This window comes from Parambassis ranga, chromosome 7, assembly GCF_900634625.1.
Source record: "Parambassis ranga chromosome 7, fParRan2.1, whole genome shotgun sequence".
In the NCBI taxonomy this organism is placed as follows: domain Eukaryota; kingdom Metazoa; phylum Chordata; class Actinopteri; family Ambassidae; genus Parambassis; species Parambassis ranga.
In genome coordinates, this window is record NC_041028.1 from 20,449,722 (window position 1) to 20,475,167 (window position 25,446).

Below are 25,446 nucleotides of genomic sequence, written 5' to 3' on the forward strand. Positions count from 1 at the left end.
GCTGAAACTAACATACTGTAAATGGCCCAATACCTACAGTACAGTGTGGGGTATTCTAAAGATGCAAAACATGGTTTAGTAAAGACAAAAACAAAACATTTATGGAAATATTTTATTAATAAATATGTTGTCGCTGAGGCTTTGATTCATTATTATCCCTATCAGATATGTATTCATTGAGATGTTTTAGTTAACCCTATATGGGTTAGTTAACCCCCTGCCAGGGTGGTGTGAAGTATTCTTCAAAGCAGAAAAAAAACGTCTTCAGGAGTGGCATTGATGGTAGTATCGTCATAGAGTGAAGATCATAATGTGCAGCCTCCAACTGAGATCTTTATTCAACTCCTTTCATGAACTCCAGGAACTCTGTCAGAGACAAACAAATAAAATATGGCATACTCTGTCAGCTTTATATGATATGATAGTCACCTGGAATCTTTTTAAATGAACTAGTGGGCTTTGTCATGAGTTACTCTGTGAAATGTTTTTTTCACAGGTTTGGTGCACAGTTCCCTACAGTGAATAGCCCTATTGAACTACTATTTAGTCCAAGAACTGCTAAAACGACAATACATCATCACTTAAGACATGAAGGTCAGGTTGCCTGGAAATTGTGAGTAAAAATGTGAAAATATTTACAAATATCCTCAACTGCAGATGCGAAAAAATTTTAAATGCTGTGGCTCTTATGAGGACAACCCCAGTAAAGCTGCTGGGGATGAGTTCATCAGTCACCAGCATCAGAAACTGCAAATTCACAGCACTCCAGATCAGAACCCACAGTAATGCTTCACAGAGTTCAACTAATAGACAAATCTCAACATCAACTGTTTATGTGCAACAACAATACAGATTATGCGCAAAAACAACACAGTACTGAAGTCACTTAATTTTATTTTTTATTGTGTGCGCTATCATTTCTAGGTGCTGTAGCTAGTCTCTCTTTATGACTTCCGGGGACGCCTCACAGTGTGCAACCCAAAACAGTCTACCTGGCGCAGTGTGGGTTTTTTCTATCTGTGTTTTTATCTGTGCTTTGTATGCCATAGCTTCTTTTTAATTGTTGTCTTTGAGACTCCGTACTTAGACAATGAGCCCCTTGACGCAGTTTTACACACTTTTTTGGGATAATACTATCCTTGATGTCTATCTGTCACAAGGCAGCCAGACATCAGGGCGAACATGGTAAGCCCAGGAGTCGCATTATTTTCTGCCTGTGGTCCTGCTTTCAATTGTGCAGTCCATCAGGAACAAGGTGGCTAAATTTAAACCTGAAGTTTGTCAGTCAGAGGTACTGTAACAGTGTGTGTTTTGGTCAGTAAAATAATTGTAGTATCATGGGGCCACCTTGTGGTGAAGTTTGCAGTATAGCTTTTGTTTCCCTTTCCCCATGGTGTTTTTATGGTTTTTCCTGCACGGTTAGACAAACGCAGACAGCAGATATTAGTGGTTTTACTTTTACATATTTGCATACGATCAGGAGAAAATAAGTGATTCACCTTGTCTGCTTCAATTTGTTTCTACAACTTTGCTCTGTGTCAGAAAAGCTTTGAGCAGAGGAATGAGACGAGCATTCTGAATTCTGACGCAGAATTGTTCTTGTTTAAGCTAGCACCTTTTCGAAGCGGGGATGAGGTAATTTTATATGTTTAACCCTCAGGCGTCACTTTAATTTACTACCCTTTTGTGTCATTAGGGGACAAAAAAGTCCACTTCCAGAAAACTGCTATAAAAAATTAACAGATTAATATTTTTTCTTAGTTTTTTCTGCATAAATATGTTAAACAACTTCAGCCCTGCTCAAAACTACCAAACATTAAATCATTTTGAGGAATTTAACCCTTTAAATGCCAGTTTGATTACTTGATGTCACAGTAATTTTTTTATGAAGAAAACACAAAAAATGAGTTATTTTCCACAAAACAAAAGTTAGGTGGCTGAGGCATTATTTTATATCTGTCATGGATAGGTCAAAGATTAGCCAAAATATTGAGTTTGATGCATTATTAGTTTTTGTGTAGCAGCAGTTTTAAAATTTACTACCCTTTTGTGTCATTAGGGGACAAAAAAGTCCCCTTCCAAAAAACTGCTATAAAAAATTAACAGATTAATATTTTTTCTTACTTTTTTCTGCATAAATATGTTAAGCAACTTCAGCCCTGCTCAAAACTACCAAACATTAAATCATTTTGAGGAATTTAACCCTTTAAATGCCAGTTTGATTACTTGATGTCACAGTAATTTTTTTATGAAGAAAACACAAAAAATAAGTTAGGTGGCTGAGGCATTATTTTTATATCTGTCATGGATAGGTCAAAGATTAGCCAAAATATTGAGTTTGATGCATTATTAGTTTTTGTGTAGCAGCAGTTTTAAAATTTACTACCCTTTTGTGTCATTAGGGGACAAAAAAGTCCCCTTCCAAAAAACTGCTATAAAAAATTAACAGATTAATATTTTTTCTTACTTTTTTCTGCATAAATATGTTAAACAACTTCAGCCCTGCTCAAAACTACCAAACATTAAATCATTTTGAGGAATTTAACCCTTTAAATGCCAGTTTGATTACTTGATGTCACAGTAATTTTTTTATGAAGAAAACACAAAAAATGAGTTATTTTCCACAAAACAAAAGTTAGGTGGCTGAGGCATTATTTTTATATCTGTCATGGATAGGTCAAAGATTAGCCAAAATATTGAGTTTAATGCATTATTAGTTTTTGTGTAGCAGCAGTTTTAAAATTTACTACCCTTTTGTGTCATTAGGGGACAAAAAAGTCCACTTCCAAAAAACTGCTATAAAAAATTAACAGATTAATATTTTTTCTTACTTTTTTCTGCATAAATATGTTAAGCAACTTCAGCCCTGCTCAAAACTACCAAACATTAAATCATTTTGAGGAATTTAACCCTTTAAATGCCAGTTTGATTACTTGATGTCACAGTAATTTTTTTATGAAGAAAACACAAAAAATGAGTTATTTTCCACAAAACAAAAGTTAGGTGGCTGAGGCATTATTTTTATATCTGTCATGGATAGGTCAAAGATTAGCCAAAATATTGAGTTTGATGCATTATTAGTTTTTGTGTAGCAGCAGTTTTAAAATTTACTACCCTTTTGTGTCATTAGGGGACAAAAAAGTCCACTTCCAAAAAACTGCTATAAAAAATTAACAGATTAATATTTTTTCTTACTTTTTTCTGCATAAATATGTTAAACAACTTCAGCCCTGCTCAAAACTACCAAACATTAAATCATTTTGAGGAATTTAACCCTTTAAATGCCAGTTTGATTACTTGATGTCACAGTATTTTTTTTATGAAGAAAACACAAAAAATGAGTTATTTTCCACAAAACAAAAGTTAGGTGGCTGAGGCATTATTTTTATATCTGTCATGGATAGGTCAAAGATTAGCCAAAATATTGAGTTTGATGCATTATTAGTTTTTGTGTAGCAGCAGTTTAAAATGGTATTTTCCACTTAGGGCCCATTAACTCCTATTATAATACTACATTTTTTAATATCATAACTATAACAACATATAACCATGCATTTCTTGATGTAAGGGTTTCATTTTTGAAAAAAATAGTTAAATTTGACATTTTCTACTGTACTACCACTAAAATCAGCCATTAACCCATTATATTCCTATGCATAAAATCCTTGTGTTTTGCGGATGTGTTTTGGATTGTGTTCAGTAGGCTGTTTTAAGTGTGTGTGCATGTGTTTGTACATGTGTGTATGTGTCCATGTGTGTGCATACGTGTGTGTGTGTGGTGTGTGTGTGTGTGTGTGTGTGTATGCATGCATCTGTGTGCTGTTTCATGTGTCTTTGCAGTAGTCATTGTTGGTGTTAAAACTTATGTATGTAATGTCTGATTAAGTTACTTCAGTATATACCATCCACAGACACTCTTTCAAGTAAACAAAAACATGCCCCCTTCCATTTTTGAAAAAAATAGTTAAATTTGACATTTTCTACTGTTCAGCACTAAAATCAGCCATGAACCCATTATATTGCTATGCATGAAATCCTTGTGATTTCATCATTTTTTGTGGTTGTGTTATTGCGCTTAGTAGGCTGTTTTAAGTGTGTGTGCGTGCATGTGTGCATGCATGTGCATGTGTGTGTGTGTGCATGTGTGTGTGTTTGCCGTTTCATGTGTTTTTGTAGTATGTATGTTGACCTTGTAAAGCTTGTAATGTCTGATGAAGTTTCTGCAGTACACTGTCACAAACAGCCACAAATGCACTCTTTGAAGTACACAAAAACATGCCCCCCCACCTCTTCCTACTGCACTTCAAGGAGGTCAATGTGGAGAAAACACAAACAGCAGTTAGCCAGCAGCACCTGGCTGCAGTCCTGGCGTCCAGACTCCTCTTTTTCTGGATGTTTCACTTCCCTGAATCTCTCTAGCAGTTACAGGCAGCATCATTTCATCCTGAGCCTCTTCCACATAGAAACACCATCTTCATCTTGCTCCTTGGTTGTCACAGAAACAAAATTATGTTTTCTTCACCTTGACACATTGAAGGGGGCATGTTTTTGTTTACTTGAAAGAGTGTTTGTATGTCTGTAGATGGTAAATACTGAAGTAACTTCATCAGACATTACATACATAAGTTTTAACACCAACAATGACTACTGCAAAGACACATGAAACAGCACACAGATGCATGCACACACACACACACACACACACACACGTATGCACACACATGGACACATACACACGTGTACAAACACATGCACACACACTTAAAACAGCCTACTGAACACAATCCAAAACACATCCACAAAACACAAGGATTTTATGCATAGGAATATAATGGGTTAATGGCTGATTTTAGTGGTGAACAGTAGAAAATGTCAAATTTAACTATTTTTTTCAAAAATGAAACCCTTACATCAAGAAATGCATGGTTATATGTTGTTATAGTTATGATATTAAAAAATGTAGTATTATAATAGGAGTTAATGGGCCCTAAGTGGAAAATACCATTTTAAACTGCTGCTACACAAAAACTAATAATGCATCAAACTCAATATTTTGGCTAATCTTTGACCTATCCATGACAGATATAAAAATAATGCCTCAGCCACCTAACTTTTGTTTTGTAGAAAATAACTCATTTTTGTGTTTTCTTCATAAAAAAATACTGTGACATCAAGTAATCAAACTGGCATTTAAAGGGTTAAATTCCTCAAAATGATTTAATGTTTGGTAGTTTTGAGCAGGGCTGAAGTTGTTTAACATATTTATGCAGAAAAAAGTAAGAAAAAATATGAATCTGTTAATTTTTTATAGCAGTTTTTTGGAAGGGGACTTTTTTGTCCCCTAATGACACAAAAGGGTAGTAAATTTTAAAACTGCTGCTACACAAAAACTAATAATGCATCAAACTCAATATTTTGGCTAATCTTTGACCTATCCATGACAGATATAAAAATAATGCCTCAGCCACCTAACTTTTGTTTTGTGGAAAATAACTCATTTTTTGTGTTTTCTTCATAAAAAATTACTGTAACATCAAGTAATCAAACTGGCATTTAAAGGGTTAAATTCCTCAAAATGATTTAATGTTTGGTAGTTTTGAGCAGGGCTGAAGTTGTTTAACATATTTATGCAGAAAAAAGTAAGAAAAAATATTAATCTGTTAATTTTTTATAGCAGTTTTTTGGAAGTGGACTTTTTTGTCCCCTAATGACACAAAAGGGTAGTAAATTTGTTTCACCATGTTCTGGTGATGTATTTGAAAAATTTAAATTAGAATTCTAAAATGTGTCTAGAGAGAGTCTTTGTTACAAAAAATTGTGCCATATGCACCAACACAGATAAAATGGTGGCCAGGTAAAGAGGCAAAAATTACCCAAATGGACAAAAAAGTCCCCAATGACGCCCGAGGGTTAATTGTCTATGTCTATGTACGAGAGTTTGGCGTATCTGTGTGCGTTGGGTTGTTTATTTTGTATTTGTGTAAAACTGTAGCGTAGTGTGTTTTATCTCTGCAATTTTCACTGTGCTTATGGTGCTGTCAATGCTAATGGTGTCTGTAGTGCTTTCACAGAGCCACGCCAATAAACTCCATACACCCGTCAAGGTTGCGTGTCTCATTCTTCAAGTCCAAAGGGGCCGCTACACTCCATGATTGATCTGTTATGGTTCTGTAAGCAGTGCTTATAAATCCTTGCCCATGCCTTCTTTTGGTGCTTCCTACCACAACTGTGTACTGTGAAAAAGCCTTTCTGGGCATGATTTTCCTTTGTCATGTTTCATTCCAAACAAAGGCATGCCATCGGCCTTTGTTTGCCTTGACAGCAGGGCAGAAGAGGAGAGGGCGGATTGGAAAGGCAGAGGGTGGTGCAGGCATGTTCCGGAAGTTGTTTCCAGTCCTGCATGCTGTCCCAACTGCCAGCTGGAGAAGATATTTCTTCTAAACTTTACATAGCGGCTGCTATCCTGTGGGTTTAACTGCTGTGCCCTGAATTGTCCCTTAGGGACAAATAAAATTAATACATTAAATATCGCAAACCTTTAACATTCAAAGGAGAGGAGTAGAGGAGTAACACTAGGATGTGTCCTTGCGCCCACCCAGTTTGGGATTTTCTTCTCTATCATACTAAAGTATGCCTTTGGATCTGTCACTGAGGGCATCTATCTCAAGGCCAGGAAAGATGGAAAACTCTTTAATTTTTCCAGATTAAGTGCAAAGTTCAGGAGAAGTGCCTGCAACAGTTCATCTTTGCAGACGATGCAGCAGTTGCCACAATTTCACCATCAGCCAGAAGAAAAAATGGGTCATTGGACAAGATGTAGACTCAGTGCCTTCAATTGGCACTGTATCTTTCACACCTCGTCCTTGTCACCAGACCTGAAGGCCCTCTTCTTTTGGTTCAGAAAACATTCAGGTCACTAGTAATCCAAGGCTTGTATTTACGAAAACAGCTGTTAATGTCATCCCCATGTGGTCTGTGAAGCATATTCCAATCTGTTGTTTTACAGTAGTTCTGCAAGGTTTTTGTTTCCAAAACATTTTCCGTAAAGACAGACCACACAGGTGTCTGCTCCCAAGGTGTCTTATGCTGTTGCACTTGAGCTTGCCAAAGCAAAGAAGCCCTTGACAGATGGACACATGAACTTGTGAAGAGGTGTGCCGTTGAAATGGCCAAAGCTTTTGGTGTGGTCTCATTGTCTTGTCGCACAGTGACTCACAGAGTTTTTGAATTGCACGATCTTGTAGTTAAGGGGAAAGCTGAAATAAGTTATGAACGACTGCAAGTACTTCTCCTTGGCCTTGAGTACTGATATGACAGATGTTAACCAGCCACTGATTTTTGCAATAACTATTTTAAGTTCAATTGAAGTGCACAAAGAGTTGCTAAAATTGGTGTCTCTGCATGACACCACTAGGGGCACAGACATTTTTAACTCTTAGGTTGCAAGTGCGTATGGTGGCTTTGACAAGCTGCCATCTGTTGTTAGCTGTGGCTATGACGTCTAGTTAATGAGATCAATTTATAACAAAAAACCTACATGAGCTGGTTTATAACATGCTAAAAGTAAAATATTACAAATGTATTTATCAGCAGATAAACTTATGTTTACTGTGTCATTTTAGTTGTACCTATTTGTATTGTGTGTCCTCTACCTTGTAATCTGTGTGAGCTCCATGAGTAAGGAGGAGAAGTTAGGGAGTGACCGTTGTCCAATATTTTGTATTTGTGCTGCAGTACTGATTTCAAGTGGTTGTTGTCAACCTTCTAGAAACCTTCAGAAGAGTACACCAGAACACACATATACAGACAGGTCCTCCGGCCAGTAGGTGGCGCAGTGACTGTAGCTTATGAGCATATCAATGTGTGCAGAGTCAGATGTTCAGCATGACTGTAAAGTTTCATCCACATAGGATGAGGTAAGTGGGAGATACAAAAGAATCTACTTCCTGTGCGTTGGCGAAGGGTCAACTTCGTGGCGGCGCCACAGCCAGAACGCATGATAAAGTGCTGTGTTTTTGATCATTTTTGGTCCCTAATACCTTACAGACAACAGACCAATGTTCAGGTGGATTGGACAAATCGCCTAGGATTAGTGCATGGTTCTTTCAAAATGGCGGAGTTCCTGTAAGTCGTGGAATTTTCGTCCAAGAGGCTCTTTTTCTTGTCACGAGGCGATACATCAGTGTACCGAGTGTCAAGTCTGTAGCGGTTGCGGTGAATATTTTTACACTTTGGGGGGCGCTGCAGAGCCATGTGGCCACGCCAGCCAATGGAGACAGTGGCAAGTCGTGATTTTCGTCGTGGGACAATTTTGTGCCAAAGTGAGTGAGCATGTTTTATGCTCGGGCCCTAATTAAGGCCCTCACTGATTGCTGACTGTAGCCCAGTAACCATTAGATGGCATCTGTGAGAGAAGGGCTTCAAGAACACAAAAGCTTTTTCAAGACCATGGGTCCTCCCATGCCACAAACTTGCATTTTTGGACTTTGCAAGGGAACAAACATGGGATGCTGAAAAGTGAAAGAAAGTATTATTCTCTGATGAGAAACAATGCTCATTTTATCTAAATCCAATTGAGAACATTTGGGGATGGATGGCAAGGGAGGTTTACAAAATGGAATGAACATCAGTACCAGACTGTGGATGTCCTTTGTGAAGCCATCTTCACCACATGGAGTAACGTTCCACCCCTACTGAGTTTTTGTTTTTGACTTTAAATGATATGGTCCTAACATTTTGATCAGGTGCTGAACAGCCTCTTTACATTTTAATGAAATAAAAATAAATTGCCTACTAAAAATCGTCTCTGTCAAGGACACGTGAGACAATGGGCTCAATATGCGGAACAAGGCGGGCAGGTAACAGCCAGGTCACAGTCCAAAAACAGAAACAGGTCGGTAAACCAGAAAAGCAATGCAGCTAAGTTTACAGAACAGAGGGGCTTGACCAAAGCGTTGACTTCACAGAAAGCAGGAACACAGGTGAAGTCATGTACAGGTAGCTCGGAGTTAGTCTTGGACACTTGGATGAACACGATCTGGCAGAGAACAGCAGTAAGCCAGCGCCTTAAATCCAAAACAGGAAAACGCTGAGACGCTAGGAGCGCCACAGCGGGAACCCACTGGAAGGGAGACGAGAAGCCAGATGTAACCTGCAAAACCTTTAAAATAAACCCATCCTTCAGGTTAAAAGTCCAGGATGGAGATGGATTCTCTTGCTTCTTTCTCTCTTTTTGCATTTAACGTGTGCGCACATACTCCCACCGTCAGACAGAGAACGAGGCGCTAGTTGGATAGACTGAACTCTATGACTACGCTAGGCTAAGATAACGGTGCTGATGTCTGTGGTTTTCTTTTTATTTTTGCCATTGAAATATCCTGTTTACATCCCGCTCTGTAAGCATTGACGGGACCAGCGGCAGCTTTGCGCACGGTCGGACGCAGATCAGTGTGGGTCTCTCTGCTCTGCCTGCAGCTGAACCTGCAGCGTGAAGCTACAGAGACTGACCGGCTGTGAGTGAGTTGATGCGGGGAGGAGCTCACGGCTGCTGCTTGTCGAGGACAGTAGCCTGACTGCAGAATGATACGTGCTTTCACGTCAGTTTTCAAACGTCACCAGAGAGAGTCACTAGTTGCTTTAGATTTTAAAAAAAGTTTAGAAAGCCGCGAAATGTAGCGAGAGAGACGCCAAGTTGCCAGCACTCGTCTCTATGCTGTGATAAAAATGCCTCCCTGTATTACTTGATGCGCATGTCCAGAACCGAACAGAACACGCGCCCCGAACCGAAACACGTGTACCGAACGGTTCAGATTTTTTTCCTGAACCGTCCCACCCCTAATGTACATTGACTCTGCCATTGCGGGCTGTACCAGCAGAGGTCGGGAGGCGGAGTACATGAGTGTGGTGGACAGCTTTGTGGAGTGGTGCAGACCACCTGCAGCTGAATGTCACAAAGACAAAAGAGCTAGTGGTGGACTTCAGGAAGCACCAAACACCCCCAAACCCGGTCAGCATCAAAGGTACCAACGTGGACATTGTGTGGCTACAAGTATCTGGGTGTCCACATTGACCGAAAGCTTGACTGGTCCACAAAACCTGATGCAGTGTATAAGAAGGGACAGAGTCGCCTGTATCTCCTAAGGAGACTCAGATCCTTTAACGTCTGCCAGAACATGCTGCAGATGTTCTACCACTCAGTGGTCTCCAGCATCATCTTCTACGCTGTCTATGCTGGGGCAGCAGGATGAAGACGACTGACTCCAACAGATTCAACAAGTCCTGGGAGTTGAGCTGGAGTCTGTGGTGGAGGTGACGGAGAGGAGAAGACTGAGGAAACTCCTCAGTATACCTAACAACATGTCTTACCCTCTGCATGACACACTGCTGTCTTACAGGAGCACATTCAGTGGTAGACAGAGACTACTGAGGAGCAGCACAGAACGCCAAATGAGGTCCTTCCTGCCAGTGGCCATCAGACTGTATAACTCTTCCCCTTTCTGTAAGGAGACTAACTAGATGATCATGTCATGTATCAATGTCTTTTCCTCCACTGGTCTATATTTGTATCCATGCCACATACAGTATGTTGTGCTCATACTGCTTACTGTACTTTTTTGATACTGTACTTTTAATTGTTAGTGACACTTATATACTCTTGTACTTAATTGTATTTAATTGTAACTTGATACCTCTGGCACAAGAATTTCCTTCAGGATTAATAAAGTCTTATCTTATCTTATCTTATCTTATCTTATCTTATCTTATCTTATCTTATCTTATCTTATCTTATCTTATCTTATCAGCACCGTGGCCACACTATTCCAGCCACACAGTCAGAGATTTCCCTCTGGCCATTCAATAAAAATGTGATCTGTTCTTTCTGGAGGATGTGTGTGTGTATGTATGAGAATCACTAACAGATGCCCATACCATCATAATCAATTTTGCCATCATTGTTTTTGTCTCCATCCTTCATCAGCTCCTCAATGTCATCTTCAGTGATAGCCTCTCCAGTGGACTCCAGCATGGCCTTCAGCTCATCTAAGTCTATGTAGCCATCTCCATTCCTTAACACAAAATAAAAGACTCTCAGAGTATACTGTACACTAACACTGAAAACATTGAAAACACTGAGGAGTAGAGTCAGAAACCTACTTATCAAACATGCGAAAAAGTTCAGCCAACTCCTCTTCTGATTTTCCTTTGCTCTCCTCCTTCATGCATCGCACCATCATTACCAAGAACTCATCAAAATCTACAGTGCCACTGCCTGTCAAAACACAGCACAATATTTACATAATTTTTAAAAGCATGATATTTCCCAGCTTCTATTCTATTCTATACCATAATGATATCACTATAGTATCATAGTTCATTATTCAGCCACTCATCGATGCTGACCTACCATCCTCATCCACCTCATCGATCATCTCCTGTAACTCTTCAGGGGTGGGATTCTGCCCCAACATTCTCATCACCTTCCCCAACTCTTTGGTGCTGATGCAGCCATCCTCGGCATCCTGGATGAAGATGTCAAATGCAGCTTTGAACTCTGAAAGAAATCCATGTTGAACACCATTTTAAAAATAAAGAATACAAGACCACAGTCATACCAATTTATAACAAATACAATTTACAACAAATTAATGAAAAATCTTGCATTCTGATTTTGGCATTTGGCAAGCAACTATCATCACCCTCATTTCATCCTCTGGACAAAAAAAACATGGTCCGCCACAAAAAAAGTTTGTTTATAATTTGAAGTAGATTGCAAACAAGAGTAAATGCTGGCACTGCTTTCTACATGCCAATGGCTTAACATTTATCACGTATGCACAATAGAGAGGCTAATGCTAATTCTGCTTCCAGTGGTACACAGAAGAGACTTTTCAAGGCCTTAAAACCCAGATGAATTGCTGAAAAGGTACCTAGAGATGGTACAACCTGAGTTATAGAGCAAGCAGTTTACCTGGCAGGCTATCAGCAGGAGGATTCTCCCTTATAAGCCGGATCCTGCTCAAGGTTTCTTCCTGTTAAAAGGGAGTTTTTCTTGCAACTGTTGCTCTTTAGGCACTGTGAAGCGCTTTGAGACAATTCTGATTGTAAAAAGATGCGGTCTTTGACTTCGGCCATCATGCACGTACCTCTTTGGTGCATGCAGAGCAGGAAGAGAGTGACAACCAGCCAAAACTCTGCGCAGGGTCCACCCGGAGGATTGGGTGATGTTTTTAGCGTTTTATAGGTTTCACAGATGGTTAATATTCTTTGTTTTAATGCGAAACTGCCAACCTACCGGTAATTGGTTGCTATCGGACTGTAAAGAGAAGTTACACTAATTTAACAAAAAGTGCATCAGAATGAAATCTCCTACCCTACCTTTAATTGAATTAAAATAAAAATGTCAGGTGAGTTATCTAAGTGCCCCCTGGTCAACCTATCACAGTTTTCACCAACCACATTACTACTCAATAGGGGATAAAAGCAAATCTGATAAATAAGAAGGACCAAGAACATTAGGACAATTGAGATTATAATAATCCAATGAAATAATCTTAAAATTGTGTTTGACTTTTAAAAGACTATTGGTGGAGTAGTGGAGTGGAGTGGAGTGGAGAGGAGAGGAGAGGGTGGATCATGTCTGGGTCTCCCAGAAGTGTAGACCTAGAAGGGTAGCTAAGGTGATGGCTTAGTTGAGTAACTCCAAATTGAGTTAATCCCAATTGACCTTCATGATAAAATGTCCAACCACAAGTTCCTCTATCTTTCATATGGTCAATGGTTCACACCACTGTTTCAGCCAAATGCATACCTTTAAAGCTAGGTGTGAAACTCAAGAAAATCCAGCTGCTTTCCTAAACAGGGCTGTAAAATTCTCTGGGCTTTTTGGATGCACATCAGCCAGCAATTACACTTTCAGTGATTCAGTACTTAAATATTAGGGGTAACAAGTGGCTATTTTTTTAAACTCCATCAAATAAAGAATAGCAGTTGTTTCCTCACCATTTTTCTGCTCCTCTGTCAAGTTCTCCACCTGGGAGAAACAAAATGGCAAGTTAAGTTGTGTTTTTCAGTGCTCTATCATTCTATGAGTACAGTATCTGCGCTACTCTATTTATGTTTTGACTGCAATATGATACTTCTGTCTGCACATGCTATTCTTGTTATTACGGGGGTGGGCAGTTAAAAGGAACAGCTGTCCCTATACTTCTTTGCCTCAACTTGTCCAGCTGTCTTTTGTTCTATTGTCAGGCACAGATATGACCTAATCACAGTAGTATCTCTGCTTTTACACGTTGTTAACCTTTTTATATGTTTTGATATATATTTTTAGACAGTGAAATAGGCCACAAAGCATGCTTGCTGTCAGAAGCATTTTGATATTTTACTAATATGGATTCGATGTTGTACCCACAAAACCTGAATTAGATTGTAGTAGTTTTATTTAAGTTAGTTTTAGTTTAGTTTTTTCCAATGTAGTTTATTATTTTTAAACTACTAGGATCAGCCTGAAAAAAACAAAATCTGTAAATTTGAATTATTGTACAATGTCAACTTTAATTTGGAAAGCCCCAGTCACATGACCTCAGTGTCCTCAATGGCTCTGACACCCAGTCCAAATTCAAACCACTTCATGTTAATTTGCCAATACATACGACATAATTTGGTCATATTTCAGAGCAACAACTGTAATATACTGTACAATATCATATTTACATAATATATTTAGTTTATCAAGCAGTAATAATCACAAAAACATAACATGACCTTATGATTGGTAAAAATAAATTAAACTATTATATGTATTAAATATTATACTTACTGCTGCTTTATACACATCATCCATGGCTGCAGGAAGGCAGGTCTGTTCTACTCACTGACACCACTGGACTTAGATACAACACTGACAAGTAAAGACAGGAGTAACTATCTTAAACTTTATTGTTGGAGGAGTGCAGCACCTAAAAAAGCTACTGACCCATCCCACAAAATTCAAGAGCGATAGGGGAGGAGTGACAGAGAGTGAGAGAGATAAAGAGAGACATCTATAAATAGGAAACAAGTGAAGGCACCCAACAATAATGGAAGACAGGCAGCAAACCGAGTAGAAATGCTCATTTGGTGTTATCAACTGTTGGATCAGCTGTTGTTTGACATTAATTATAGTGATTTGAATCATTTTATAGTTGTCCTGAAATCAATCTGTTTTATGTCTTTATATAAGACATGCAACTCACTCTTTCAGCTCCATACCACTGACCTATCACTGTGTAGCATTTTGACACAACCCCCTCCTTGGGTCAAACTCAAGTTTTGGTTCCAAGTGCAATATTTTGTAAAGATTTATATATTCTACATTCCTTAAATTGCTGAACAGCATAAGTGCAAATCAGGTTATAATGTCATTCAAAAAGAGAAACTGACCTAAACCATCTACATCCACAGCCTTATTGAACCCTGTAAATATTTCCTCTGCCCTGGGCTATTAGTGGGATATCACTTGTGCTTGTTGTGCTTTTTAGCATAACATTATCTTCATAGCTACATACAGCTCAAAATGCACCAAGGGTCTGATAAGCAAAAATAAGGATGACGATTATTGAAGAGGAACTTCACAGTCTGTGTAAAACATTGCTGAGAAATGAACTGGACATCAAAATATCTGAGGAAACATGGCTGGCTGCCTGGAACACTTTGCCTTCACTAACTTAAGAACATGGAAAAACTCAATTCTATATGTCATTACTCTAAACAGAAGTCAAAACAAACAGGTCCTTTTGGAAGGAGGTTTTCATTATTATTGAATTATTATTATGATTACCCATCAATACAACATTCATGTCTCTCTATCTGGGATATTTACCTGATGGGTTGAGTGCAGCTGATGCATATTTTTTAAAGTTCTTTCTGGCTAAAAAGGTCATCACATCACTGTGCCTGCGTGGGTGTTCCTTGGGTGCTCTGGCACTTTAGGACCCCGCACAATAAATAAACAAAGAACAGTCAAAATTAAAACAATATCAAGAGATTAAAACATTGAAGGATTGGTTAGGTAGAGTAAGCAACATTCTATGTTGCTCTGCGTTGCCCCTGGTGACCTCTAACATGTAGTTAGCTGGGATAGGCTCCAGCCCCCCCCCGGTGACCCTGCACTGCAGGACGAAGCGGGTTAAGAGATAATGGATGGACTTGTACCTGACCCTGCCAAGCAGCTGGCGATTACACCAAGAATAAACCGGTCACACCCATTCAGTTTATTGTAACATGTGCTATTTTTTAAATCCTTTATGTAACATTAAATGAGGTTTTGACATTGACAAGGGTAGAAAGACATACACAGTTGTCATTATCATATGCAGTTTATGATCAGCTGCTGTAGGTTTCATTCACATCACTTCCAGCTAAGAGGTTGTTTGGACAGGTAGTGATGAGCAAATTAAGCTTTTGGAAGCATTAAAGCATTGAAAAAGGGTTCATTACACAAAGCTTTTTAACACAGTCCTGTTTGGTGGCATCTGGTGGCCAAATGTATGAAGATCAGCTTAAATATACAACTTGAACTGCCATTATGGTTTCCCACTGTACACTGAGTTGAGTTGAAAGCTTCTCTTTAAAATCATGAGACAATTCTGTATTGTGAACGTGGTGCTTTGTATTGCATGGCTGACATTTCTTTCTGTATCATTTACAAAATATACCAGCACTCTTAAATACATTAAGTACATTTGTATTTAATTTTTTGTTTATAGAAGATTGAATATTAGCCCAAAGATAACGTGAATGGGTACAATGAAAAACTAGATAAGATAAGATAAGATAAGATAAGATAAGATAAGATAAGATAAGATAAGATAAGATAAGATAAGATAAGATAAGATAAGATGTGTAAGCTATCTTTAATTTTGTTAGGATTGTATCTAATGAGAGCAGCTCAAAAGCAGGACAGCGATTCAGTTAGTGAAAAGGTTTAATACAAAAACAAAGTCAGTACAAGGTAATAAGTCCAAGAAAGCTAGAAAAGAGCTAGGCAGAATCAGAAAGCATTTTGGAAGCTAGTTAAAAAACAACAAGGCAATCTACACAGGTGAGGGTACAAAAGGACTAGGCTTGGGTAAACAATTCAGAAAACAGACACAATACAATATTTGTATACCGAATTTTTTCATTGTCTCTGACAGGTAAATTGTAAAATATTAGTAGTTTTATTAGCTGAAATCATAAATACTATATTACATACACTTGCATTAATGACATTACTAAATGCATAAATGCATAAAGGAGATAAACTAAAAGAAATTAGGCAAAGAATAATATAAATAAAGATATTAGGCTAACTCTTGACATTCTAATATTTCATCTATGCAATTACATTACATGTATAAAACAATACTGTCTTCATAAGCTTCACTGGATTGTTATGTTTAGTTATATCTTTCAAGTGCTTTAAGAATTTGCAGTCTTGTCCTGAATCACTGAGTGGATCTTTCTGAGGTTCTGTCTGACTCTAACAAACTCCACCAGCTGGGCTTCCACCCGCACCTCCTCATGTTGTTCCTTCTCCCTCTAAGAAAAAAAAAAGAAGAAGCATAAAGATGGCAGAGCATTGCTTATTTTCCTCTGCTGACCTGATAAATTGCAACATCCATTATTTCCAAGACTCAGATATAGTATGTAGTTAAGAAGTTTAAGAAATATTGTTTTTTCACTGTCACAGTGATGTTAAACATTGACATTTTGAATATAAAATGTCATCAGACATAACCTGTGTGTACACAATGTTGTGATACGGTTCCTGCTGAGCGTCTTCATATAAAGTTGCTAAACTATGATTTTTTTTCAATTAATGTTTTTATGTGTAAAATTTGCATTTCTTATTCTCTGAGCTAGTTTGTGACAAATTTGGCCAATTTTCTGGGAATGCCACACTAAGACAAAACAAGAGTTTTGTTATGTAACTAGAATTAGTTACCACTTTAACTACATGTATGTTTGTGTTTTGTTGGCTAAAGTGATCTCAATAGGAGACCAGTCAATTTGTTCTTTTCACTTTAGTGTAGTGCAGAATGTGGGTGAAGCCAATGTTTTGGAAGGGTTTCCAAGGTCTCCAGAGGTCCACCAGTTTCTAATTGCCATTTTTGATACTAACAGAATCAGTGTAAGTACCCACCACAGGTACCTGTCTAGGTGGAGATCAGCTAAGTTAGCAGTCATATTCACTGTCTGTGTGTTCCACTCTACCTCCTTTTTGTGTTTAGGGTTTGTTGTTTTATCTTTAGTTAATCATTTTTACTGAAGTAAAACTTTTGCATGGACTCTTTCTTGTCACATTCTTTAAACCTGTAAATTTTTATGTTCTGACCATTAAATTATCATCAAATTCATCATCTTACCATTAGGGGTTTCTGAGAGTGACCTTGACGTTTAACCATGCTATTGTAAACATATTGATGAAGATTCTTAGTCATCCAGGTCATATTCGTTGAGAAGATTGACACAAGGTATCTGGGCTTGTAGAGTATTCTTGAAGACATTTCTTTGCTCCTCCAAGCAGCTTCATCAGTTAACTGTTAAGTGTTTGTTGGGGAAACATGGATAAGATGTTTATTCACTCTGCTGGATGAAACAAGTCACGTAAAAAAATCTTTTCTTCTTACAACAATGATCGCTTGTCTCATTGTGTGGTCATATACGTGTCTATGACGGTGAATAGTCATTGGAGTGAGAGCTCTTACCGTCAATACAACATCTTTGATCAAAGTTTTTGGTTCATGTTGGCAAACTGGACAGAAAGCTGCAGCTGCGGGCGACAGAGAGCACAGTGCAGCCGGACTGATGGGGGTCAGAGTCTGAGGATGAGGATAAAACGTTGCGTGCTTAATGCTCCTTAGTCATGATGCAGGTACACTGTTAGCGTCACTTGAAGGAGTGAACTAGTTAGCTGCTAGCTAGCTGCTAGCTAACTCTGTCCAAATCTGAGGCTGATTAACATTTAAGTATGAACGTGTGGCTGCAGTCAGCTAATTTTATACATTGGTCTTTTTTTTCTGTTTCTTTAAATAGAATAACATTGATGTGAATGCAGTCAGCTGTAACAGTCTGGACAGGTTTTATTGAATGTTTTATAGCATCCTCTGTAGTAAACAGGGACTGATTGCTGCATTTAATCAGTTAAAATGCAATTCAGTGTGAGTAATCAAAGTATTCAGAATACGTTACTCAGACTGAGTAATGTAACGGAATACATTACACATTACGTTTTAGGGCATGTAATCTGTATTCAGTAACTGAATACTTTTTAAGTATTCTTCTCAACACTGGCTATCGCAGGTCCTTCCTACCTGCTGCCGTCAGACTTTACAATCAGGCCTGCTCCCAGTATAATCTATGTGTATGTATGTATGTATGTAGGCTATGTATGTATGTATGTATATACATATATATATATATATATCCACTCCTAGCTAAAGCCATACTACCTTCTGTATAACATGGATCTTGTCATACAGTGCAATAACTTTTCTTCAGCTCTTACCTAAAAACTGCTTACACCGACAGAAATGCAAACGCTACCCGGAATGCTTCTATTACTAGACTACAGCCTACTCTGGCAGCCATACTACACTAACAAAGGTTGCACGAACTGATGCGCAGATTGCCGAAAACTCAGTTTTTCTCCATTTTTGTCAGTTCACCATTAAACGCTAATGCTGGGGTTTCCAAAATCTCCACTTTTCCCTGAGTTTTTAGAAAGATTCATTTTCAGAGGTGAAAACTCTGTTTATGTGTAACTGAAAGGCACAAACGAAGTGAAAAGTCTTGGCAATTTTACAGATACCTGTGTATGTGGAAAGTGTTGTTCTTGGTTTAAAATGGACCGGGATGTCATGTTTGTTAAGGATCCTGCAGAGTTTCTCTGATACTCCTGACACACACTACTCCCGCAATCTCACACTCGTAGGCAATCGTTAGACACGCCAGACACAGTCAGTCAGACCAACACAATTAAGTATGGAGCTATTGTTTGTGAGTTTCACACAGACCCACCCACTGAGGCCCTCCACCACATATAAACCATGTTTTCCCACTAAACAGGTAGAACTGATGAAGCTGCTTGGATGAGCAGCGAAACGTCTATTGTAATTATACTATTAGGTGACAAATCTGCAATCAAAATGTTTCTTTGAATAGTTCCTGATATTCCCAATGAATTCTTTTCAGAAAAAATGTATGAACAGGAGGCATACTATATGTATTGCTGGCCAGACAATGCCTTTTACAGGCCTTTGTTTCTGATACAAAGGAATGTTAATTTAAAGGAATATGTAAAGAAGATTAGATTAAGCATTGTTTTTACTGCAAAACCCCAAGAAACACAGTCTACCACCTCAAGCTGCTTCTTCTGACGTCTGAGCAGCACATCCTCCAGGGGAGTCCTGTTCTGTCCCTTTTCATCCTGGTCATTTTGCACCCTCTTCCTCTTCTCCAGCACCTGCTGAAGTTCTGACCTGCTGCTGAGAACCAGACCTCTTTGTCAACAGAGGAAGAAGAGCTGGAGTTAGTTCAGCGGTTAAAATTGAATTTTGAATTAAAAATTTGTATTTTTACTCACACTTACAAAATACAGAATTTTGTAAAGAATGGATGTGGTGCTTTTTTTTAAACATTAGTGCAATGTGACTGATATAAATTTTCACCACAGGTTTCTGTGATTCTATGATTGAAAATCTCACGAAACACATGTTATATTTCCTGGAAACTATCAGAGCATATACAGAGTTTTGGGCTGCTTTCCCAACCTATTTTGTTTGAAATGTAAATATAGGAAATTAGAAACTGTGTTTTTAGTTACTGTGATACGGGAGAGGCAATTTCACGATGTTATTGCACAAGAGATTGTTTATTACATCGGTTTTCTGTTTTTGAACTGCAACATGGTCATCGGCAGTAACGCAGCTTCCTCACTGGATAGATTGCATCCAAGTTCGCCAAATACTTCAGGTCCAGATGTTGTTAATCCACACCCAAGATTACTGTCTACCTGAAGGAAAGTTCCTGGGTTCCAGGACTTTTGGTGGGCTTCTGCCCGGACCCAGGCGGGGTCCACAGCGATTGCCTCTGGTAGGCTTCCGTCCGGACGGTTAATTTTGGCTCCCTGTGTTTTCCTTTCCTTTCAGTTCAATTCTCTGATGTATTAGCTTGGTCTTCATAGTACATTTAAGCCTCAATGATATATGCATAATCCCCTGGTTTTGGCCTGTCACACAATCAGTATTTTTGAGAAACAACAGTTGGGGAATTTAGCCGCATGATCAAAAAAGCACATTATGAATCATACTATTTATATCTATAAATATTAGGATATAGTAAGTAGTAAGGAGTATATTATAAATTAAAAAAAAATGAAAGTTTAATATCAGGTATGTTATGAACTATCTGTATTGAATTTAAAATTTGAGGTCAGATATCCAATGCTTTCACTAGTACAGTACTTCCTATCCAACAAGCCAATGGCAGAGCAAGGTCAGTTCTCTTAATACACATATCACTTTACAGTACTTCTTGCTTCCACCATGGCATGGAGAGAAGGTGTATCATTGCAAGTCTGTGAGAGGAAGACAGACACTCTCATTTATTGTTAATGAGAACTCTTTTAGAGCTGAGTAGTTAGGAGAGAGCCAATGCATCCATTATAAAGATGGACCAAAAGCTCATTTAAAATGTCCATGTTCTGATAATAGAAAAACAATAGGCTCCAGCCTCCCTTGACCTTGTGCTACAGGACAAATTTGGTTCAGAAGATGAATGGATTGATACACTTCAAGTTGCTTCTATTTAGTACTTACTTCTTATGTGCCAGTAGTAGTTCCTTGTGAAGCTCATTGTGAGTTGTGGAGGGCTTGTTGGTGTTTGATTGACCTGCAGAGGCTTCAGCTCTGTGCCCATTATCTGACAGAAAAATCACATCGAAAACATGTTAAACTAATAACAATAGCACAACAACGCAGGATCATGTCACCTGCCTTTGCCATGGAGAAAGAAGAAATGACAGACTTGTTACCATAAACCTTTTTTTGTAGGCTAAACCAATGAGACAAGGACTTTGACATAGATAACTCCTCTCTCTCTCTGTCCTGTCTACTTCTTCTTGTCCTCTTCTACCTGGCCGACCGTCAGCAGGAAGGTTTTCCCTTATGAGTCAGGTCCTGTTTAAGATTTTTTCTTGTTAAAAGGGAGTTTTTCCTGACACTGTTGTTCTTAAGGGGGTTCAGGCTCTGGGTCTCTGTAAAGTGCTTTGAAACAAATTCTGATTGTAAAATGTGCTATATAAATAAAATAAAATTGAATTATATTGTAAAAAACTATAATAATATGTTAAAATATAAAAAACAACAAAAACAGAGCTAGAGGAATATATAAGCCTATGGTATATATACAATCCAAAAACCGTCTTGAGGTCGTAAAGTTAGCCGCAGTGCACACTTAGTAGGCACACTATGAATGTATGTTATTAGATTTGTATTTATGTCTAATTTGCAAATATTACCACACTTCTTTCGGCTAATAGCAATAAATACACATCTTTTTACACCTCAGTGTAAAGTTTCTGCAATAGAACATATTAAGACAGTTATTTAATAGTGTTAAAGAATGCAAGATTCAAGATTCAAGAAGTTTATTGTCAAATGCACAGCCCTTTACAGTTACACTGAGCAATGCAATTCTTACTTTGCGAGTTCGCTTCATATGACTTTGTACAACTAAACTAAGATAAAAAAACAGTAGACTTATTTTAGGCATGGAAGTCTGTGATATGACGTAGGCCCTGCCACATGCTCTGGGAGTCTGAGTTGTTGTAGTATCCCTCCAGCTTCAGTCTGTACTGTCTCTTGGCTTCCCTGATGGATATCTGGCCTTTTTGTAGGCTTCAGCGTCACCAGAGTTGAATGCAGTGAAGCGTGCATGCAGCATAGAGCGTACCTCAAAGTTCATCCAGGGTTTCTGATTGGGAGATTTTGAAATTGGAAAATATTTTGCAGCACTTGGTGGGGACAATGATATCAACACAGGTGCTGATGTAGCTGGTGACGGCTGATGCATATTCCTCTAAATCTACAGAACAGTCCTCCTCTCTCCAAGCAGCAGTTTTAAACATGTCCCAGTTTGTAGCATTAAAGCAGTCCTGAAGCACCAAGTCAGTCTCTTCATTCCAAACTTTGATGGTTTTGCTTACCGGTGGGACTTGTTTGAGGAGCTGTCTGTAGGCTGGGTAGAGGAACACAGAGATATGGTCAGATTGTCCAAAGTGGGGGCGGGGCACGGCCTTGTATGCGCCCTTCACGTTGCTTTAGACCTGGTCCAGAGTGTTGTTGTTCCTTGTAGGAAAAGTCACATATTGTTGAAACTTTGGGAGCACAGACCTGAGGTTGCAGTGGTTAAAATCCCCGGCAACAACAAAAATTTGTCGCTTCAGAATTCCCCACAGGTGTTCGATTGGGTTCAGACATACTTGGCCAATCAATCACCTTCACCCAGTTCTTCTTCAGAAATGCAACAGTAGGTTTAGATGTGTGTTTTGGATCATTGTTGTGTTGGAAAAGTGCATGACGACCAAGTGCATGGAGTGATGGCAGTATCTTCTCCTTCTCCTTCAGTACAGAGCAGTACATTGTTCAGTTCATGATACCATCAATCAAATGCAGCTCCCCAACACCAGCAGCACTCATGCAGACCCTAACCTGATCTCACAGAAATACGTGACATACACACGGATTGTTAACACTGCATTACGTGACACCAACACGAAAAGTAGTAAAATTACGTGCGGGCACCACAGAAAACTGTCTCCATACAAAGTCAATGCGGGGCATTTTCGTAGGGACACCACAGATTTTTAATACGTGTGGACACCACGGACATGACCTCCAATAGAAATGAATGAGGGACGGTTTGCACCGATTTGATACGGTCATGTCGCTCTGACAATTCATGCATTTCTCTAAGCGCTTTGGCCTTAATAAACGTTTTTAGGAAACGATCACTATTATATTATTTAACGGTTGATAAAAGTTTTTTTCTAATGCAACAGTGCTTGATATAATTGTGTGCGACAGCATTTCCTTTATGAAATGACAGGAAATAGGGCGTGTAGAAGTACCGTGGAGTGAGTGAGCATGTGGTTATTTCAGCTAACGTCGGTTAGCAGTTACCATGGTAATGCCACTTGCGGGCCCGCTCGTGGTTACGTAAATTGCCTTGCATTGCATTTCACTAAGCGATTTCACCTAAATAAACATTTATTTTTTTCTTGGTTTCCTCGTTTAATGTATACTTCATCTCTAAAATCTTCTGTAGAAGAAAGTCTCTGCCACCACCAACACCATAAGCAATCTTCCTGAGGAAATACTCCGTACGGACTCCAACCAACGCGACTTCACCAACAACAGAAAGGTAACCAGAAGGGGAAGAAAGAAGGGTGGTGTGAAAGCCAGACTCAAAGGGGAGACATGTAAACACCGTGCACTCCCGTCCATCATTCTAGCCAACGTGCACTCCCTCTGTAACAAGATTGATGAGCTGCAGACCACATGCATGAATATAGAACTCCTTACATTCTGGCAATAACTGAATCATGGTTAAATAAGAACGACACTGATAACACATTGCACATCGATGGCTTTACCCCACCACTCCGACTGGATCGGGACAGTGAACGCACCGGGATCCACAATCGTGGAGAGAGAGAGATTGTACACCGCGGACATCGAGCTTCTGGCTGTCTCCCTGAGATCATTCTACCTGCCCAGAGAATTCCCAGAACTTTTCGTCATCTTGGTTTACATCTATCCCCGAGCCAACGCAGCCACAGCAACTGAGCATATCACCAACACACTCAACAAAATGGAACAGCTATCACCGGACTCCCCTAAGTTCATCCTAGGAGACTTCAACCAGTGCTCTCCTGACAAGACAAGTCCAAGGTTTTTAGCAATATATAGAATTTCCCCTCTGTGGGACTAATAAAGGATTATTAATGGTTATTAAGGGGACGAGCCCTGCATCGCAAGGCTGGCAAGGAGAGCATGTGTGTCCTTGGGCAAGGCACTTTACCTGCATTGCCTCCAGTGTACTCACTGGTGTGTGGCACGCCTTGCTGGTCATTGCTTGGCAGCAGCCTCAAGAAATTTCCCCTCTGTGGGACTAATAAAGGATTACACAAAAAAAATATTAATGGTTATTAAGGGGACGAGCCCTGTCTGCCAGACACCTCTTAAACTAATCATTAGACTCACATGTGGTTGAATGCTTGTAATTAGAATTTTGTAGTCTTAAGTGTGGCTATAATTTTGGTATACTCATTTTTGCAACATGGGCTTGAATGAATTTGTTAGGAAAATCTTTTTTTGTGTGTGCAAATGAACAAATCTTGTTTGCAATCAATGGCCCACATTTGTGGAAGTATTTTGTAGTACAGTATCTCATAAAAAATGTTGATTCTGAAATGTAGTGGGGTGTACTCATTTATGCTGCGCACTGTAATATAACCAAGGAGAAGGTGTAACAGGAAGTGGAAAAGTGAAAGGAAGGTGCTGCAGTAGTGGTACAATTTCAGAATCAGAATCAGAATTAGAATTCCTTTTTTGATCCCAGGGGGAAATTGCTTGCATTCCAGGTGCTCCATGTACACTCAAAAAAACAGGTAAAAATACAGTAAAGTAGTAAGAGTAAAATAAAAATAAAACCTAATAAATTCTAAACATTAATAAACATTCAAGTAAAGTCCAAGTGAAGACTGATCATATATAATACAACTAATACTGTGTGCAGTAAAATCTTGTCTACAATAAATCCAATATGGATATAATTAACAAGACAGTGTGTTATATTGTCTGATCTCAGTGAGAGGAGTTGTACAGTTTGATGGCCACAGGAAGGAACGACCTCCTGTGGTGCTCAGTGGTGCATTTAGGAGGGATCAGTCTGGCACTGAAAGTACTCCTGCACCTCAGCAGCACGTGGTGGAGAGGATGGAAGCTATTCTCCAGGATCCCCTGCAGCTTAGACAGCATCCTTCTGTCTGACACTGCTGTCAGGGAGTCCAGCTGCACCCCCACAACATCACCGGCCCTTCTGATCAGTTTATTGAGTCTGTTTGTGTCCGCTGCTTTCAGCCTGCTGCCCCAGCACACAACAGCAAACAAAATGGCACTGGCAACCACAGACTCATAGAAAAAATCCTCAGCATAGTCCGTATTGTAGAGGGCTTCAGTGTTTTTAGTCCAGTCAAGTTTATTGTCCAGGAGCTAGGAGCTAGATTAAGACCCTAGCTCAGGGACTAAGAAGATGATGATGACAGACTCAGCGTCATGAAAGGAGAGATTGAAATCAGAGTGGCACAGGCAGAGATACAATAGTGTGGAAACAGATAGCTCAACAGGGATGTATAATTTA

General features: G+C 39.0%; 1 protein-coding gene across 1 annotated transcript; it reads right to left on the reverse strand.

Moving 5' to 3' along the window:
* Positions 1–98: 98 nt before the first annotated feature.
* On the reverse strand, positions 99–13,971 carry LOC114438126 (troponin C, slow skeletal and cardiac muscles-like). Its single transcript, XM_028409259.1, has 6 exons — positions 13,820–13,971; positions 13,000–13,030; positions 11,405–11,551; positions 11,155–11,269; positions 10,930–11,066; positions 99–366 (listed from the first exon to the last, which is right to left on the reverse strand). The coding sequence occupies exons 1-6, from the start codon at positions 13,841–13,843 to the stop codon at positions 335–337; spliced, it is 486 nt and encodes a 161-aa protein (XP_028265060.1). The 5' UTR covers positions 13,844–13,971; the 3' UTR covers positions 99–334.
* Between the last annotated feature and the right edge of the window lie 11,475 nt (positions 13,972–25,446).

Excerpts from the sequence above, each read along its gene's own strand:
- LOC114438126 (XM_028409259.1), bottom strand. The coding sequence starts at position 13,843 with ATGGATGATGTGTATAAAGCAGCA. Across the intron at positions 11,067-11,154 it reads CTTTTTCGCATGTTTGATAA|GAATGGAGATGGCTACATAG; the intron begins GTAGGTTTCTGA and ends TTTTGTGTTAAG. Across the intron at positions 367-10,929 it reads TGGCAAAATTGATTATGATG|AGTTCCTGGAGTTCATGAAA; the intron begins GTATGGGCATCT and ends TGTCTCTGACAG.